Source organism: Danio rerio, chromosome 22, assembly GCF_052040795.2.
Source record: "Danio rerio strain M-AB ecotype USA chromosome 22, GRCz13ab, whole genome shotgun sequence".
Classification (NCBI taxonomy): Eukaryota; Metazoa; Chordata; class Actinopteri; order Cypriniformes; family Danionidae; genus Danio; species Danio rerio.
This window is the reverse complement of record NC_141042.1, coordinates 2,638,854-2,658,579: the sequence shown is the minus strand read 5'-3', so window position 1 is coordinate 2,658,579 and position 19,726 is coordinate 2,638,854. Positions and strand designations below refer to the sequence as shown.

At 40.5% G+C, this 19,726-nt stretch overlaps 3 protein-coding genes across 9 annotated transcripts in view; all 3 read right to left on the bottom strand.

The window, feature by feature from the left end:
• The window catches only part of si:dkey-4c15.14, a 231,553-nt gene that overhangs the window by 33,182 nt on the left and 178,645 nt on the right, over nucleotides 1–19,726 (bottom strand). The window lies entirely within an intron of this gene.
• On the bottom strand, nucleotides 2,575–11,384 carry LOC101883867 (uncharacterized). Of its 2 annotated transcripts, XM_087303638.1 has the most exons (5): nucleotides 10,494–11,354; nucleotides 10,335–10,459; nucleotides 9,521–9,775; nucleotides 9,010–9,366; nucleotides 2,575–4,706 (listed from the first exon to the last, which is right to left on the bottom strand). In XM_087303638.1, the coding sequence occupies exons 3-5, from the start codon at nucleotides 9,573–9,575 to the stop codon at nucleotides 4,057–4,059; spliced, it is 1,062 nt and encodes a 353-aa protein (XP_087159764.1). In that variant the 5' UTR covers nucleotides 9,576–9,775; nucleotides 10,335–10,459; nucleotides 10,494–11,354; the 3' UTR covers nucleotides 2,575–4,056. The 2 variants fall into 2 exon arrangements, with proteins under 2 accessions (XP_087159764.1, XP_087159763.1); XM_087303637.2 differs by lacking the exon at nucleotides 10,335–10,459 and having other exon boundaries at nucleotides 9,521–9,624; nucleotides 11,339–11,384.
• zgc:173693 overlaps nucleotides 14,403–19,726 on the bottom strand; it is a 37,233-nt gene continuing 31,909 nt past the window's right edge. For 5 of the 6 annotated variants that reach the window (XM_087302191.1, XM_087302188.1, XM_087302190.1 and 2 more), the window contains one exon: nucleotides 14,403–18,786. In XM_087302191.1, the coding sequence (XP_087158317.1) occupies nucleotides 18,206–18,786 (581 nt within the window). In that variant the 3' untranslated portion in view covers nucleotides 14,403–18,205. 6 annotated transcript variants of the gene reach the window in all.

Here is a 19,726-nt window from a genome sequence, read left to right as displayed (position 1 = left end):
CAAGGGAAAAAGCATTGATTGTCTTTATAGACATGGTGCATAACAGGGGTTCTCAAACTCCGCCCTGTCCTGCAGATTTTAGCTCCAACTTCCCTCAACACATCTGCAAGAATGTTTTGTCCACACCCACTTGCACATCTACATTTGTAATTATGTTTATCTATCTGCACACTTCTGATTATTAATACCAACCTGTACATATATTAATTTACTGTAAATCTGTTCATAGCTAATATGACTGCACTTTATAACCAGGGCCGGCGCGTCCATAGAGGCGACCTAGGCGACCTAGGCGACCTAGCCGCCTAGGGCGGCAGAATAGAGAGGCCGGCATCCGAACACCTCCCGCACCACCCGCGACCGCAGTTATACCCACGCCTAGGGCAGCAGAGAAGGCGGCATCCGAACACCTCGCGCACCAGCTGCGTCCGCACTCCTCAGTTATATCTGCGCCTAAGGCGGCAGAATAGAGGGCGACATCCGAACACCTCCCGCACTACCCGCTTCCGCAGTTATACCCGCGCCTAGGGCGGCAGAGAGGGCGGCATCCGAACATCTCGCGCACCACCTGCATCCGCAGTTATATCCGCGCCTAGGGCGGCAGAATAGGGTTCTTCACTTTGATAACCGGCCATTTTCGTTTTCACTTTCGGTTTGAGGGCGGCGTGGTCGTCCTTTGCCTAGAGCGGCAGATCAGCTTGCTCCGGCCCTGTTTATAACTCATACCTGTATACTGCACTTGCTGCTATTGCACTGCTGGTTAGACCTAAACTGCATTGCGTTCCTTGTACTTGTACACGTGTAACCCCACCGGATCTACGCCACCCAACCTGCTCCGAGCTGGTATTCAACCGACGACCTTCCGCATGGGAGTCAGTTGCTCTAGCAAGGAGGCTAAAGACCATGGCCTCTAGCGTCTGTCGCTAGAGCACCTTTAGAGGTCAGAGGAGTGAAGTTCACCTGCACAGCACACACTAGCTGGCCTCCACTACACTCACCCCCCTAAACCTCACTCCCATCCGGGTCACGGCACCAATGTAACCTTGCCAGTCCTACACCACCAAACCCGCTCCAAGCTGGTATCGAACCGGCGACCTTCCGCATGGGAGTTGGTTGCTCTAACAAGGAGGCTAAAGACCATGGCCTCTAGCGTCATTACCTGCACAGCACACACTAGCTGGCCTCCGTTACACATGTGTAATGACAATAAAGTTGAATCTAAATCTTAAAGAATGTTTCTAGATCTAGTAATCGTAGTAAGAGCTTGATTAGTTAGCCCAGGTGTGTCTGATTGGGGTTGGAGCCAAAATCTGCACGACACCGGACCTCCGGGAGTGTGATTGAAAGCCCCTGGTGTATAATATTGGCCTTCCAGTATCAGCATTGCAAAGGCTTGCTGTTGAGGAACTATCAGTGGTTCTCATCAGGGCTGGACTGGGACAAAAAAAAATCGTCCCTGGAATTTGGGCCAGAGCGGCCCACTACATTCAGTCAAAATGCTCCTCATCTGTGCACGCTCTTGAATATGTTTACAACTCCTATTCTGTAAAAGCACAATAGCCATATATAGTAAATAATGAGAGTCGACAAATTAAAAACTTAAACAATGTAATTAATTATTATAATAAAACTATAATACACACTGGAAGTCCATCTTGTGTCTGCCTGTGTGTTTTGAGGGAGCCTATATTAAATAATGAACATAACAAAAACTGCCTGCAAAAGGCGCAAAAGACAAACGCCTGTGCGCTACTTCTGCTCTCCACACGTGTGGTGTGAACGGTGTTGCCAGATGTAGCTGACTGATTCCAGCCCAAAAACCCGCCGAAATGCAAAAACACCCGTCCAGTCATCTGGAAATCACGTTGATCGGTCAACGAAGGATGTTGACAGTCTCAAGAACACATTACAGGGGGTGGGCACTACATTTTTCTAGACCCGCCTATGTCATTTTACACCCGCACAGTCATGTTCAAAATCGCCCAATCTGGCAACACTGGGTGTGAAACATGTGTGACTCAACTATTTTGACAAATGCACACCGATGTTGCACGCCAACACAAAGCCCAAAATGGGAGCTTGTGATTGGGTCAGCCCAATGTCAATAGAGAAAAGAACCAATGGGCTGTAGATTATGTCAAAGGGGCCGGTCTATCCGAAAAAGAAACATCTTACTTTCAGAGCGTCGCAGATCACAGCATCGTTAATTATTTACGCACAAAAAACGTCAGTCTGCTGAGTGTTTTATGGGCCACTCAGATCATTAAAATATGATCAGCCCGGCCCAAAAAGTACGTCGGCCCAGTGGGAAACTGCCCGGTCTGCCTGATGGCCAGTTTGCCCCTGGTTCTCACAATACTATTATTATAATTATTATACTGAATATATAATATTATGGTGAATGTTATAAAATATAGCACATTATAGTGACCCCATACAAATGTGTGTTAACTTCAGCTCTTACACCAGGGGTGGGCAAACTCGTTCCTGGAGGGCCGGTGTCCGGCAGAGTTTAGCTCCAACTCTAATCAAACACACCTGCTTAAAGATTTCTAGTGATCTCGAAGACACTGATTAGCATGTTCAGGTGTGTTTAATAACAATAATAATAATATATATTATTCATAATGTAAATATAATTTAAATTCTAAAACGCAAAGCGCTTACAGGAAAGTAAAAACAACAATGCACAGTAAAACAATACAGCAAAAACACAGTAAGAATAAAAGATATCACAAATCAAAAAACAGTCCTTAAAAGAGGAGTTCTAAGTAGCTTCTTAAAACCGTCCAAAGAACCAGCATTCCTAATGTTGGTGGGAAGAGTATTCCACAGTTTGGGGGCACGGAAAGAGAACGCCCTGCCTCCCATGAGATGCAGGGGAAATGGATATCAGTTCACAAATGTAACATGGAGCGGAACCCTGAACCGCTTTACATGTTAAAAAAAATCAATGCCTTAAAATTAATTCGAGACTTGACAGGCAGCCAGCTGTTGGGAGTATAGGAGTGATGTGAGACTGAGATGATGTACGTGTCAAAACCCGCGCAGCAGAATTTTGGATGTATTGTAAAATCTTGAGAGTATTAGCTGGTAGCCCTCCGAACAGAGAATAGCAAAAATCCAAGCGAGACGTGATAAAAGCATGGACAAGTCTTTCAGTGTCAGGCCTCGAGAGAAAAGGATGTAAGCAGGCTATATTTCGAAGATGATAAAAGGCCGATTTAGTTACAAGTTTAAAATGAGGCTTGAGACTAAGCTGGGAGTCCAGGAGAACACCAAGATTTCGCACCTGCGGAGATGGCTGACCCGTCAACCGTTAACTCAAATTCATTGATTAGTGTTGGAGCTAAACTATTTAGGACTCCGGCCCTCCAGGACCGAGTTTGCCCACCGCTATACTATGTTTAATACAGCTGAAACAGCCTGGGGTCAAATCAACGCCTTAGGACAGGGGTCACCAATCTCGGTCCTGGAGGATCGGTGTCCCTGTAGGGCACAGGTGTCAAACTCAGTTCCAAAAGGGCCGCAGCTCTGCACAGTTTAGTTCCAACCCTAATTAAACACACCTGATCAAACTAATTGAGTCCTTCAGGCTTGTTTGAAACCTACAGGTAAGTGTGTTGGAGTAGGGCTGGAACTAAACTGTGCAGGGCTTCGGCCCTCCAGGAATTCAGTTTGACACCCCTGCTGTAGGGTTTAGCTCCAACTTGCCTCAACACACCTGCCTAGATTTATCAAGTACACCTAGTAAGAGCTTGATTAGCTTGTTCAGGTGTGTTTGATTAGGGTTAGAGCTAAAATCTGCAGGACACCAGACCTCCAGGAACAAGTTTGGTGACCACTGCCTTAGGATCATCCTGGTTACAAAAAAAATACAGGACATTAAACAAATAATGCCATGTTAATTTTATATTTACAGTGTTGTCAACATGAAATTAACAAAAAAAAGTCATTAAGTTTAAAGCAAATGATGTCAAGCATGTATTTACTGGTTGTAAACATTCAGTGGGGTCAAACTGACCCCAATGTTAAAGAACAGGACTAAAGCTTCTCCTATAAATGAACCTTAAGATGAATCTTCAGCTGTGTAGCCCTCAAAAAAGTTTTACCGCATTGATCACATTTGTGCGTTCTCTCTCCAGTGTGGATCTTCTTGTGTGTACTAAGGTATGATAATTGTGCGAAACTCTTCCCACACAGAGCACATGTGTACGGTTTCTCTCCAGTGTGAATCCTCTCGTGCTGTTTCAAGTCTCCAGCTCTGATAAAAGTCTTCTTGCACACGAAGCACACAAACTCTTTCACATCGCCGTGGTGCTTCTGATGTGCTTTTAAATACCCCTGCTGTGTAAAACTCTTTCCACACACAGAGCATGAATAAGGCTTCTCGTTTGTGTGAACTATAAGATGGATCTTCAGATGAGACAGCCTTGAGAATGTTTTACCGCATCGATCACATGTGTGTGGTCTCTCTCCAGTGTGGATCTTCACGTGTTGATTAAGGGATGATGGTTTTCTGAAGGTCTTCCCACACCAAGTACACGGGAATGGTTTCTCCCCAGTGTGGATCCTCTCATGTTCCCTTAAACTTTGTTTATGTGTAAAACTCTTTCCACACAAAGAGCATGAATGAAGTTTCCCCTTTGTACGGACCTTCACGGCTACAATTGGTTCTTCGTTCTCCTCCTCTTTCACAGTCACATCTGTAAATTAGTAAGATAAAACAATCAGTGATGAACATCATAAGAGGATTCGTTCTGCTATAGGCTGTGCGTTACGCATTCACAACTTCAAACTACATGGCATGAATTCTCTTATCAGGTCATCGATCTTATCGAGTCCTACTCAGAAAACACCTTGAGAAATTCTGGTTAGTTCAGCTATGGGGTAGGACGTGTTCGCTAGGAGGCATACCTGGCAACCCTCCGGTTTTTCCTGGGATTCTTTCGTATTTTACAGTTCTATCCTGCTATCATCCAGTGAAGGTATTTTCCAGTATTTCTCTCGTATTTTCAGTCTTTCTCTAAAAAAAGGCAAATAAACATTAAAGAGCTGAGCCTCCCTATACGCAACCCATACCGCCGAACCACAAGGGGGCGCCCCTTGCTCTTAAATATGAGTCTGTTCTGTGCTTTTGCTTTGTTTAGGCATGAAAACACTTTGAAATGAATATTAAAACGGCAGGATTCCCTTTCCTTTTCATTACAGGTGCCGTCACCCCTCCTATGCAATCCTCAAAACAGTCATATAGCGGTGCGTGACTGTCAGCTGACGTGCTTCATAGTGATAAATAGATGCTGTTTCCCAAACAGATTCTGTACACACGAAGCGAAAGTCTGGGTTTTGGGTGCGTGTTTAAACTGATATAAACACATAATTAATAATAATAAGATCTAAAGATGTCGATCTTGGTGGGGTTTTTTTTCAAACACAACTAATTTTGTTCTTAATGAGCATAAACAGTTAGGAAAGCAGTCGAATGCTTTAATTATAACATTAGATGTGTGCCTTTTTAAAGTGACACCTCTGTTATTTAATGTAATCAAACAAAAAAAAAAATCTAAATAAATAAGAGATTCGTTCGTTGCTCTTTAATCAGAATGTGTAGGTTACAAAGTGAAGAAACGGCTAATGAAATTTCATAACTTGATTCTATTTTAATATAATTGCTGTTTATTGTAATAAGTAAACTGTTTAATGTATTCGCTGCTAATGTATACTATTTATTTTTTTCTTCCCTTATTTCCCTTATTTTATCCCTTATTTTCACATCCCGATGTTGACAGGTATGAGGAAGTCCTGCAGAATTTGCCATTTTTTCTAAAATAATGCACATTTTTACTTTTTATCAAGTGCCTGCAGATAATTGTGCCCGAGTTCAATCTAAACTAATCCTGTACAACGAAGATGATAACGTAAAGGCAATAAAGGGGATACAGCTAACGCATCCTCGGATGAATGTGAATTGGCTGCGGAGGGTCAACGGACTGAGCTCGATACGGCTTCAGGCAACATTCAGACTCTTAAAACGGAAATAATTTCATCACTACGCCGGGATCTGGCAGAAATATTTCGCTCCGAAATAGGTCCTGGCTAGGCGAACTTGAAGCCTTGAAGGCGGAATTCTCTAACATGATGGTATTGTTCGCAAACTGAAATGTCGACACTGAAAAGTACAGTGAAGGGTATGGAACATTCTCTTTCCGCATGTTGAATGATATCACTGTGCTACATGAAAAAGTTGACTGTCTTTCAGCTTTATGATAAAACTAGAAGAGATCTTGTCGGATTTATTGGTGTTCCGGAAGACCAATTTTCTACTACTGTGGCGGTCTCCAAGCTAATTAAGCATGTACTCAACATGGATAAGGACATCCTAATTGACACATCGCATCGCACATTGCAGCCAAAACCCAGACCTGGGCAGCGACCATGAGCTATTGTGGCAAGGCTGTATTATTATTTAGACTGTGTTGAAGTATTAAGGCGCGCACGTGAGATAAAACAGGTCAGTGTTGGTGACATGACAATATCTATCTTTCCAGATCTCACTGCCAAAACAGCACATGGCCAATCAGCCTTTAATGATGTCTGCTAGCAACTTCGCTCTATTCCTGGAGAAAACGTCTTGATGTGCTGTTGAATGTCAGAAAAGAAACAGGCTTCAATTTCTTAGTACTGCGTGACAGGTGTGCTTGATTAATCGAAGGTGAGTTTCATGCTCACGTTAGCAGTAAAACTTGCTGCATTTACTACTGTTCTGCACAATTCTGAAATCAAAGATATTCGTTTAGTGATTTGACAGTTGTTTGCGTCAATTCTCGATGATAGCATGTATGTGCCTTGGGTAAGTTTAAAAAATCAGCAGAAATTGTTTTATATAATAATTTAATTACCCCATAAAATACCCCTCTAATCGGAATATCCTTATTGACCTTATTTGGAATGGTCATGAATACTAATGAGCTCTGCTCTGATGTGCAGCCTCTCTCTCATAGCCTCTCTCTCTCCCCCACATACTGTTACATTTGTCAATGAAAATGATCACTAATTATTAGGGCTGCACGATATAGGAAAAAAAACACTTTTTTTTTTATTTTGCGATATATACTGCGATATAAATACAATTTCACAAGATGACTTAATGTCTCTGTCTGGAAAGAATGCAGAATGTTAGATTGGGATGATTCTGCAATGGGAGTGCTTCTCCATAAAATCTAATAAACAAATCCTTATTATTTTTGGGGTCCCCCGACACATTTTCGTTGTGATCTGTGCCATTTGCAGTGCACTTTTGTATTGGCATGTGTTGTATTTTCCTGCATAACAATCAATAAATATAATCAAGAAAAAGACGCAACTGAAATAAAGTGTTTTATCTTTTCCCAGGTTTAACAGTATTCGAAAAACAATATCTAAATGATAACAATAAAATTAATTCAACAAATTAAATCGAAGTTAAGAACACAAATGATCACATTGCGATATCGATGCTGAAAGGATATATTGTGACGCCCTACTAATTATCATCGTCCATAAACCTTTTTCACGCGACGAAAACAAGATGAGATGTAAATGCTGTTCATGTGACGATGACTATAAATAAAAATAAAATGCAATATTGTTGACCAATAAAAACAACACCAAAATGCATTCGTTTTCCTTGACCAAGACGAAACAAACTAAAAGTTATAACCTTATTTGTTTTGTTTAAAGTCATTATTATTATTATTAATTTTATTATTTTATAAATATTTTTTAGGTGTTTACCTTTATTGTGACAGGACAGTGGAGATATAGAGAGTGGAAAGTATGGGGAGCAGAAATAGGGGAAGGGTTGGCAAAGGATCTCGAGTCGGGAATCGAACTCGGGTCGCCTTGAACACCTCGGTGCCATGTGTCGACGCACTAATCACAAGGCTATTGTGACATAGTCCCATTGTTATTAATTTTTTGTAGAAAGGTCGCGCTGTGCAGATGCAGGAGACGTCACTTTCTCAAGCCTTTTTCTTAAGACATTATTTATAACAGGGGTGCCCAAACTCGGTCCTGGAGGGCCGGTGTCCTGCAGATTTTAGATCCAACTTGCCTCAACACACCTGCACAGATCGTTCTAGAGCACCTAGTAAGAGCTTGATCAGCTAGCCCAGGTCTCTCTGATTGGAGTTGGAACTAAACTTTGCAGGACACCGGCCCTCCAGGACCGAGTTTGGACACCCCTGATTTAGAAGATACAAAAAGGGAAGTCTGACAGATATGCTGGACTGTTTCCACAACCTTTTTTTCTTTTCTTTATCTGTGTTAAGCTGTTTTAATTAATAGACAAACGTGAAAGGATGCAAATGTTTAATCAACAATCGATTAACTCTTGATAACCCAACTGATTTGTCTTCCCGATGGTAAATTAGGCATGAACATTATTAAAGGATTAGATCTGCTATTGGTTGTGTGTTACACGTGTTACTAAGCCTGTCAGGTTTCTCTAATCCGCTTGTTAAGTGTGACGTCATGCGAAGCGGCTTCCGGGTCCAAGCGCTCTATTCAACTGTATGGGGAGACTTATGAAATGCTACTAATAAATGTTTACAAAGCGATTTAATACTTTCGAAAATCACGATCGCAATATATATGTCCATGCCTAATATCCGATGTCCAGAAATGTGATTCATTTTTTATAAATTGTTAAATTTTTGGTATTTGTTATGCAGAAAGCCCAGAGATTGTTGTGTACACTATGATTTTATATAAAACTAACTTTAATGTGTGATAGGAATAAAACGTGATCATAAACGAATGATTTCTCCACTCAAATGAATGGCGGAAACAGTATTACATACGTCATCACTTAACAAGCGGATTGAGTCGGTCTCTTAACATTACATGTGCCACACTCCAAATAAAAACATGAGACGGCATCATATGACCTCTTTAATTATGCGTTCCGCAGTGATCATCATCCTAAACTACAAGACATGTAAGGGTTGGATCTTAGGATGATCTACTTACTGTGATTGATTCTTGTGTGTGTTCGTAGAGAAGATGACTGTGTGAAACTCTTCCCACAAGCAGTGCAGTGATACGGTTTCTCTCCAGTGTGAATCCTCTCGTGTATTTTCAGGTGTCCTGTACGATTGAATCTCTTGTCGCAGTGTGAACACTGGTACGGTTTCTCTCCAGTGTGGATCCTCATGTGAATCTCGAGGTGGCATTTACGGTCAAAACTCCTTCCACACTGAGTGCAGATCAAACGTTTTACAGCTGTTCTTTTCATTAAAATATTGTGCTCAGTGCTTGCGGGAGTTTCATCTTCACTTCTGACATGATGTTTCTCCTCATCTTCACTCTCCTCCTTCACTATCACATCTGAAAATTAAATACGTCACATTTCAGGAGGATAGTTTTTATCTTCAGTTTAAAGTTGGCATAACATCAAAGTTAAATCTAGTTATTTTGATATGTATAAAGTAGTGCCATCGTTTTGTAAAAATCATTTTCTAATTTCAGAACGAACACAAACCTATTATCTCTTCAGTCTCTTCCTGTTTAATTCTGCAGGGTTCTGGATCACTCATCTTCTCGCTGTCCTTCAATAAACTCTGTCTTTGTCTTCCACTGATTTAACTGAAGAGAGTAAACAGGAATCTGATTAATTATCACTGAAATAAATAATTATATGGTGTTATATCTTGTAGGTGATACAATACGTACAATAAGGGATAATATAATTTGCTCAGGTAAGCTAATGCCAACACAATTAATTCAATTTGTAGACCTGAAGACATCAGTATGAACAGGGCGTGGGACTACTTTTCAGCCCTGGAGTTTCAAGCCTCAGACCGGCCCACCTCAGTTCACGACTGACTATATTAAAATAAGGTCATTACAATTCAGTTTCTAATGACACTATCACGTCTTTTTTTGAGAAAACAGCTGCTTTAGAACTTCAAATGTTCAACAACCCTTACAGTATTACATGTCTTAACAATAAAAATGAAAAAAAAAATTAAATCATACTCAGACGAGGATCAAACCCGGGTCAGCAGCGTCGTAATCTAACGTGCCAACCAATGGACCACAACAGTTGAATATTGAGGAGTGACTCATCTGACTTATATCATCATTAACCTGCAGGCTGGTTATATATAAAAAGAGCAGAGCTGCGGTAAAATAATGAATGAGAAGACTGTGGTCAAGTAAATAAAGAAAGAAATTTAAAAAGTGTGACTGCTGAGAGCAACAGATTCTGGAGCTAGGGACACCGGCCCTCGCGGTCAAATAACAGACCGGCCCACCGCGAATTCTCCCGGTCCTCCCGATTAGCCAATTCGGGCCTGAGTATGAAGCAAAAACACAACTAACAACAAAAATATTTCACCAGAACTAAAAACATTACAACACAATTAAACTAACTAATCTGTTTTACCAACTGCTTTATGTATAGAAACACACACACACACTAAATATATATATATATATATATATACACACACACACACACACAGTTAAAGAATTATTAGCCCCCCGTTTATTTTTTCCCCCAATTTCTGTTTAACGGAGGGAAATATTTTCAACACATTTCTAATCATAATAGTTTTAATAACTCATCTCTAATAACTGATTTATTTTATCTTTGCCATGATGACAGTAAATAATATTTGACTAGATATTCTTCAAGACACTTCTATACATCTTAAAGTGACATTTAAAGGCTTAACTAGGTTAATTAGGGTAACTAGGCAGGTTAGGGTCATTAGGCAAGTTATTGTATAACGATGGTTTGTTCTGTAGACAGTAGAGGAAAAACAGTAGCCTGAAGGGGCTAATAATTTTGTCCTAAAAATGGTGTTTAAAAATTTAAAAACTGCTTTTATTCTAGCCAAAATAAAACCAATAAGACTTTCTCCAGAAGAAAAAAATATTATCAGACATACTGTGAAAATTTCCTTGCTCTGTTAAACATAATTTGGGGAATATTTAAAAAAAGAAAAAAATTCAAAGGGGGCTAATAATTCTGACTTCAGCTGTAGATATGCATTTAGTTTCACATATTTGACATTTTAAAAATTCATTATATTCACAGATCATGTATAACATTCCGATAACATTACTCCAAACAATCAAAACAAACGCATTTAGCCTGTAACTGTTACAGAACAAACATAAACACTGAGATTGTCCTCTCAGAGCTCCTCTCTGCCTGCTGTATTGTCTTGGTCAGCAGACACACAGATAGAGGTGAACTCAATGCAGAAACTAGTCGCAGATTGTCGCTTTAATAAACTGTAAAGTGTGTTTTATTGTTGTGTAAACACGAGAAAAAGCGTCAACGACTCACCTCAGCTCTGAAGACCCGACGCTGAATGAACGCGTCAGTGCTGCTGACGTCATCACGGCCGCAACGGAGTATCGTCAAAAACGTGCCAAATTAAAACACTGCTGCTAAAACAATTTACAATGTGAAGAAAACTAGAATGTGTTGAACTAGAGTGCTTCCCACAGGTAGCTGTATAGAAACACCTTTTACATGGCACATGGTTACCTACATTCGACAAATACTTATTATTATGATACAGTTTCTTAAAATGGGTTGAAGTTTTTTTTTTTTTAAGACTGATGAAAAAAAAAACACCCTGGTAAATTCTGCTGCTGAGATTTTGTAGTTTTGCCAAAAGAATGTTAGATATTTTAAAATCTATAATATATCAATATAATTAAATAAAAAATATATAGAGCAAATGAGAAATAAATGACAAAGAAATAAAAACAGACCATATCTCTAAAAAGTATATTACAAGAATAATAAGTGTAGATTATTTAAATAAGGAAAATGAGTTAATTAACCATTTCTTACGGTGTACAAATATTTTTGAGCCAGTTTAGATGTAATATTGTTCAATCGGAGTATAAAGAAAAGTTTACCAGAGTCGTTTAGATTAAAGAATCTCTTATTTAATATTTTGCTCTTGCGGCTGCAGGCTCTGCCAGCTGCGAAGCCAAACAAATGTACTTCAGGCTTAAAGTAAAAATGTAATGCAAAAACACATAATTAACAATGTCTTTAATAAGTGAAACCAAAAGCAAGATTTAGAAACTCCGGACGGATGCATTTTCTAATTCCCAAAATGGCACGTCTCTCTGGGTCTCTGCAGAAAATGCAAATGCAAAATGTTGTCATTTCTCACGCACATACAAAGAGCAGTACAAAATGTATAGGGTTTTTCCAACGGGTTAATCGATAGTGGATGTTTGGCTATTGGATGCATACAAAAAAACTGTAAAAGAATGATAATAGTAAAAAAATGTCATCAAATATACTTGGGCGGCTGGTAATATACCTGGGTGACCTTGCCTAAGTAAAATCTATGTGTGGGAAGCACTGTTACATACACAGCTAAAGTCAGAGTTATTAGCCCTCCTGAATTATTAGCCTCCCTGTTTATTTTTTCCCTAATTTCTGTTTTATGGAGAGATTTTTTTTAAACACATTTCTAAACATAATAGTTTTAATAGCTCATATCTAATAACTGATTTATTTTCTCTTTACCATGATGACAGTAAATAATATTAGACTAGATATTCTTCAAGACACTTCTACATAGCTTAAAGTGACATTTAAAGGCTTAACAATTAGGTTAACTTGGCAGGTTAGGGTAATTAGGCAAGTATTTGTACAATGATGGTTTGTTCTGTAGTCTTTCAGGAAAAAAAATGCTTAAAGTGGCTAATGATTTTGACCTTAAAATGGTTTTTAAAAAAAATAAGATCTGCTTTTATTGTAGCCGAAATAAAACAAATAAGACTTTCTCCAGAGGAAAAACTATTATCAGACAAACTGTGAATATTTCCTTGCTCTGTTAAACATCATTTGTGAAACTGTTGTGTAGTGAATTCAAATGTAGTACATACTCTAGTAGGTGTGCCTGTGTAGGAGTGGGACAACCACATAACTGATGATGATTGGTTGGTATTTATTTTAGTAGGTGATTTCAGACGCAGTGATAGTCTTTTCTTAAAGGTGCAGTAGGTGATTGTCTTCAGAAACATTTTTTGTTGTGCTGGTTGAAAGTCTCTTCACAGTCCAATAGTAATGATTACAGTAAATGATCTAAATGTGTTTATATGTATTTTTATATTCTGGGTAAAGCATAAAACTAAAAAATGTTCATCCAATTAAACAGAGTTGGACCGTCATCTCCCTTAATTCCGATAGTCAGGTCAGACTATCTGTCAGCAAATGTAGATTCCAACTTTTGCGCATCTGTTCACGCAGATCCGTCATTAGCGCGTGCCCGCCTGCTTCACAAACGCATGCGCTCCGAGCGAGCTGCGGGCCGCTTGGAGATGCTGAGTCTGTGCCGAAGGACAGCCGAGTTCGGGCCGATTACTGTAAAGCCAGGCGCGGGTATAATTCGCCCTTAAAGCGGCCGCGCGGGCACGAGACGGACCGGGAGAAATCAAAAGCTGAATTGAAACTTTTAAACCTGAATCAATATTGGAGTTACTTTAGCATGCTGGAGGACAGTCGACACCATGGCTGAAGTATCACTGTTAGAGAGGTCATGTTCTGTTTTAAAACTATTTTAGTCAGGCTAAGTTTATGTTAGAGTGTGTTCTGTTATGAATGACTTCTATGCACAGACGTGTTGTTCAGACACTGAAATCTCCCGGTGAAAAATTGATGTGATTATTTTCAGTTTCATAATGTTCTTTGACAGCATCTATAATGTAGATTTATATTTAGTTTAACAACAACACGACAGTAAATAGCGCTATTCCGCCTAACCTGCTTTATTGAGCTGAAGTTGCTTTTATATTCACATTGGGTCATTTTTGAACAATGACAGTCTTCCTATACTGTTTACCGCTACTCTGAATATTCGCTCTGAAATAGCATGTAAGTGTGGCAAAGTATTACATGTAATTCCTGCACGGCGCTGGCACTAACTAACTGGCGAATGACATGAACTAGTGGGTTGTCTGTCGGCTGTTGTGACGTGGTGCGCACGCTCGCGATTTCAGGGGGTGTGGCTTTGAATCACAGTCCCTCCCCGCCGTCCAACGATAATATGCTAAGCGGTTAGCATTTTGGCAGATCACCTACTGCACCTTTAAAAGTGTAAAGTGTTTTGCGTAGCTTGTCAGTGAACTACAGCTCTGAGTAATGCTACTGTATAAAGAAAACAACAAGTGACACATCTTCTTGACAGTTGATTAAGCATGGGCGTCATTTAAGGATTAGTTCTGACTGGACATGTGGGAGACACATTAACAACACATTTGAAGTCGATGTCAGTCCATTATTATAGGCTAACACTATCTGTCCTATAAAGAGTAACGATACCTAATCTGGACTTTGAACATTAGAGAGCTCTCGGATTTCATGGAAAACATCATCCTCATTTGTGTTTGAAGACAGAACAGAAAACTTTATTGTCCACACGAGTGGAAATACATTTTTGGCCTCCCAAACATCCCAAATACAAAACACTAAGCACTTCCTACAGCACAGATTACCAACACACAACCTTAAACATGCAATCTACATCATGGTCAATTATTCAATACACTAATAGCAGACGATGTAAAAGATTTCTTTAAAATATTTGTTTTTGCTGTAGGTTCTCTATATAGTCTTCCAGAAGGATGCTTTTCAAATTCACAATAAAGAGGAAGAGTTGAGTCCTGAACTATCTGTGAGGCTTTCCGTCTGGTCTGGTTTATATACAGTTCCACAAGTTGCTTCTGGGGGTCTATTATGATCTTACTAGCAGTCTTAACGATCTTTGCAAGTTTAGATGTCGTAACAGCAAGAAATATCATAGGAGATAATACATTCAACCAGACTGGTATAAACCTTCCTCAGAACACCCTCACTAACATTAAAACTATTTAACTTCTTTAAAAGAAAGAGTCTCTGTGTTGCGCTCTTATAGATATAATCTGCATGTTCACCAATATTTAAGCCACTGTCTAAAATAGTACCCAAATATCTAAGGGGGTTTGACAGGGTGCGCGCGACATGTCTGAAGAGCAAGGAGGGATGCGATGGGAAGGGGTAAGAAGGGTGCGCAACGTATTTAAGAACAGGGAGGGGGACGCGCGATTACCGGGAGATTAGCACTCGTTTGCGGGCATCCGGGAGTCTCTGTGCATTTGCGGGAGACTCCCGCAACTTACAGGAGACTTGGGATGTCTGGAATGACCTCCAACCCTACTCATAATTCTCTCTTCATATAGCCGTATGCCTATTACATATCCATAAAATGCCGGGTTCGTATATAACCAGGCTCATATCATATCGCTTTCTCACTACAATCGATCCTCTCCAGAGTTTGTTTGAGCCGAGACCACCTCATTCAGGCGATCTCGGACCGATTGTTTTGCCGCGGATCCGAGCACGATTGCTGGATTCACATATGCCAAACGAACCGCGCTAACTGGGCAAACGACACAGGTTACGAAACAAACGTCTAGGTTCGAAAGCACCCCTACATACATTGAAAATAATGCAGGTGATATTACACAGCCTTGGGGTACTCCAGTGTTCAAAACAACCTCTTCAGATATTGAACCCTGTACAGACATTCTTTGAGGACGATCAGTTAAAAAAATCCTTCATCCATAACACTAGGTGCTCATTAATATTAAGCTTGATGTTAATATTGTAGGAAAAAGAAATTATTTTAATTACTTGGCGTCTATTTTTCATTACAAAAATGTTTAGACTAACAACAGATTAATCCATCTTTTGTATGACACCATATATTGACCAAACGCACTACTACTTTTTTACTGTGCTGCATACTTTTTAGAAGGAACTGCTGACAAGAAGGAAATAGCAGAATAAGAATATATATAGTGCGGGGGCCCTTGTTCCAGACTGCTGTCTATTAAGAAGTCTAGACATGGCACAAGGAGCATGATGCTTGTAGAAGTCGTGAAATATATTGAAGTTGCACCTAGTTGTTCAGTTCTGGTATGCAGAGAAGGGTTGACACTCAGAGAGACAGCAGGGAAAGTGATGATAGCTGATGAACACGTTCAGGATTTTGGAATCAATAGAGGTCTAAGACTGGGTAATGCACTTTCCTGTACCCGGTTTAATCTAGCACTGGAGAAAATAGTCCGACAAATAGATGGGAACCCTGGAGGTACAGTGCAGTGTATCTGGCTAATGCAGATGATGTAGACCTACTCAGCAGGAGGGAAAAAGAACTGAAAGAAAGCTTCATACAGCTAGAAAGAGAATCACATCGGGCAGGCCTACATGTGAATACGAACAAGACAAAATATATGCTCATGTCAAGGTCTCAGTGCGCCACAACGGAACCCTTGCAGGTAGGAATGCACTTCTTTAATCGTGTTCCTAATTTTAAATATCTGGGATCTCTGCTGACAGACTGCAACAAAAACAGAGGAAATAAAAGAGAGGTTGAAGGCAGGAAACAAGGCATACTACAGCATGCAGCACCTCATTAAATCTCGTCTGCTGAGCTGAGCAAGCAAGGACTCTACCATACAGTACTGCGGCCAGTGGTAATGTATGCGAGTGAAACGTGGGTATTGAGAACTCGGGACGTACTGCTTCTTAACGCATGGGAGAGGAAGATCCTAAGGAGGATTTATGGACCGAAGAGTGACCAAGGTGAATGGCGCATAAAGATTAATGCAGAAGTGGCAGACATGTATGCGAAGCCAAGCCTGGTCACAGAAGTAAAGAGGAACCGTATAAGATGGCTGGGCCATTTAGAAAAACTCCCCAAACAGAAGAACTAGAAGGAAGGAAACTACCTGGTAGGCCACGGAAGAGGTGGTTAGATGATGTAGAAGATGATTTACTTACCCTTAAGCCTGGTTTATACTTCTGCGTCAAGTGACCAGCGTAACTCACGGCGCATGCAACGCGCGTAGCTGTGCATTTATACTTCTGCGCGCTGTCACTGTTGGTCTGCATTAACACTTCCGAAACGCTAGTTGGCAGTGAGGTGTAAATGTTCCTCTGTGTCGAGCTTCTTTGCTTCTGTTTTGCTTTTCCTGAACACTTCCTGGTTGTACAAGTGACTCAAACTCGCTCATTTTAAGGCAGGAACCGGCGGACGTGCAACAACTTTAACTATGAGGTAAACACAAAACAAAACTTTCCATCCGGAGCTCCTTCACGATACTCCACACTTGTAAACAATCACTCGCGCCATTCGCGCGGCTCTCCGCCCGCCCGGACTCGTCAGCGCTACAAAGCCGACCAATCACAGAGCTTGCGCTACGCGTCGTTGCGACGTGTAGTTACAATTTTTGAGAGGAGCACCTCAGCCACGCTGACGGCCACGGCGAAGGGCTATGCGTCAGCGCCGTAGCATACGCCGGCGTTTGACGCAGAAGTATAAATCAGCCTTTAGAGTGCAAGCCTAGAATATGAAGGCTTTGGATCGGGAAGGCTGGAGAGGAGTGGTGGAAGAGGCCAGGGCTCTACACGGGCCGTGGCGCCGCCAGAAGAAGAAGAATTGCAGAAAAGAGGAAGTATGACACTCAAAGAACTGCATCTTTGAGATGTGCAATCAACACTCCATCTGTTAATATCAGTTGTGTATATATGCTGGAGTCAGGGAACTGAAAGTTAGTTGCGAACCTCCTGAATGTAATTCTTGTATTGCATTGGGGTAACGTAACCCAGAGCTCTGTCCTCAAATTATTCATTTGTATCTAATAAATTACTAATACTTTTGGCATTGAAGAAAACCCTCTCCTGACCTTTTCTTATTGAACACGCATGGAATGGGCTTGATATTCCAACAAGATTGATAAGCTTGAGCTTTAATATTAAGCGGAATAAAGATCTTAGTGGACTGGAATAACGCAAAGGTGAGCATTTAATAACAGAATTTAAAAATGTGAGCTAATCCTTTAATAACTCGTCACTGCAACTTCTTATGTCAGAAAAATCTTGCACTGGTTGACAGCAAAAGAAAAGTAATATTTCATAGTTTATTAAAATAAATGGGTTATGTATAGCGCAGTGCTTTCTGCATCCTGTTTCTTTGTGGTCTAATATGTTTGTTTTATCCATTCAAATCATTGTCAGTATATTCAATATAGACAGTAACAGTCTTTTGTCTAAGTAAGTTATCAACTCGACACAAATAATGGGGTAATTTGGATTCACATTAGGACCCAGAAACAAGTGTTTGGTTTAGCGGGCCAGGAGTTAACAATGGTTGGGAACCACTGCTGTAGACTGTGCGTTCTTTCTGTAGTAAAGCTTTGTGTGATATCGCAGAGAAGATAACCTTGAGAAGCTCTTTCCACAAACAGTGCACTGATACGGTTTCTCTGCATTGTGAATTCTCTCGTGTATTTTTAGGGGATGTGTGTTATTGAATCTTTTGTCGCAGTATGAACACTTGTAAGGTTTCGCTCCAGCGTGAGTACTCTCATGTCTTTTCAGGTTTCCTGACTCACTGAATCTCTTGCCGCAGTGTGAACACTCGTAAGGTTTCTCTCCAGTGTGGATCCTCTCGTGTGTAATCAGATATGCTAATCGGCTAAATCTTTTGTCGCAGTGTGGGCACTTGTGCGGTTTCCCTGCAGTGTGGATCTTCATGTGACTCTTGAAATCATTTTTGGTGATGAAACTCATTCCACACTCAGTGCAGATCAAACAACTCTTGCCGGTTGTTTTGGTTAATAAAGTATCTTCAGTATTTGTGAGAGTTTCAGTTTCACTTTTGACATGATGTTCCTCCTCATCTTCACTCAGCTCTTCATTCTCTTCCTCCGCCATCGCATCTGAAAATTAAGGACGTTAAATGATTAAGAGGCTAGTTTTCAACAGCTCTATTATAATTTTAACAGCTGTAGGCTAGTTTAAAAATAGCAGACGGCGCTCAAAGCTAGTTTTTAACAGCAAACAGTGTTCAATGCTAGTTTTTATTAGCTCAATGCTAGTTTTTAAAAGCTCAAGGATAGTTTTTAAATGGCAGACTGCTCTGTAGGCTAGTTTTTAACAACTATAAGCTAATTTTGAACAGTAAACGCCATCTAGGATAGTTTTTAACAGCAGGCGGTGATCTAGCGTAGCTTTTTACATCAGGTGGCGATCTAGGGTAGTATTTAACAGCAGATGGCGCTCTAGACTAGTTTATAACATTAGTCTGCACTCTAGACTAGTCTTTAATAGTAGGCGGTGCTCTAAGATAGTTTTTAACAGCAGATGGCGCTCTAGGCTAGTTTTTAACAGCAGGCAGTGTTCTAGACTAGTTTTTAAAAAGCAAACGGCGCTCTAGGCTAGTTTTTAACAGCAGACGGCGCTCTAGGCTAGTTTTTAACAGCAGGCAGTGTTCTAGACTAGTTTTCAAAAAGCAAACGGCGCTCTAGGCTAGTTTTTAACAGCAGACGGCGCTCTAGGCTAGTTTTTAACAGCAGATGGCGCTCTAGGCTAGTTTATAACATTAGTCTGCACTCTAGACTAGTCTTTAACAGTAGGCGGTGCTCTAAGATAGTTTTTAACAGCAGATGGCGCTCTAGGCTAGTTTTTAACAGCAGGCGGTGCTCTAGACTAGTTTTTAAAAGGCAAACGGTGCTCTAGACTAGTTTTTAAAAAGCAAACGGCGCTCTAGGCTAGTTTTTAACAGCAGACGGCGCTCTAGGCTAGATTGTAACAGCAGATGGCGTTCTAGGCTAGTTTTCAACAGCAGATGGTCTCTGGCTTAGTCTATAACATTAGTCT

Coding starts and splice junctions, on each gene's coding strand:
- LOC101883867 (XM_087303637.2), bottom strand. CDS start 9,575: ATGAGTGATCCAGAACCCTGCAGAATTAAACAGGAAGAGACTGAAGAG. Junction 9,367..9,520: donor AGAGACTGAAGAGATAATAG/GTTTGTGTTCGT, acceptor TTTAATTTTCAG/ATGTGATAGTGAAGGAGGAG. Junction 4,707..9,009: donor ACACACAAGAATCAATCACA/GTAAGTAGATCA, acceptor ACTAATTTACAG/ATGTGACTGTGAAAGAGGAG.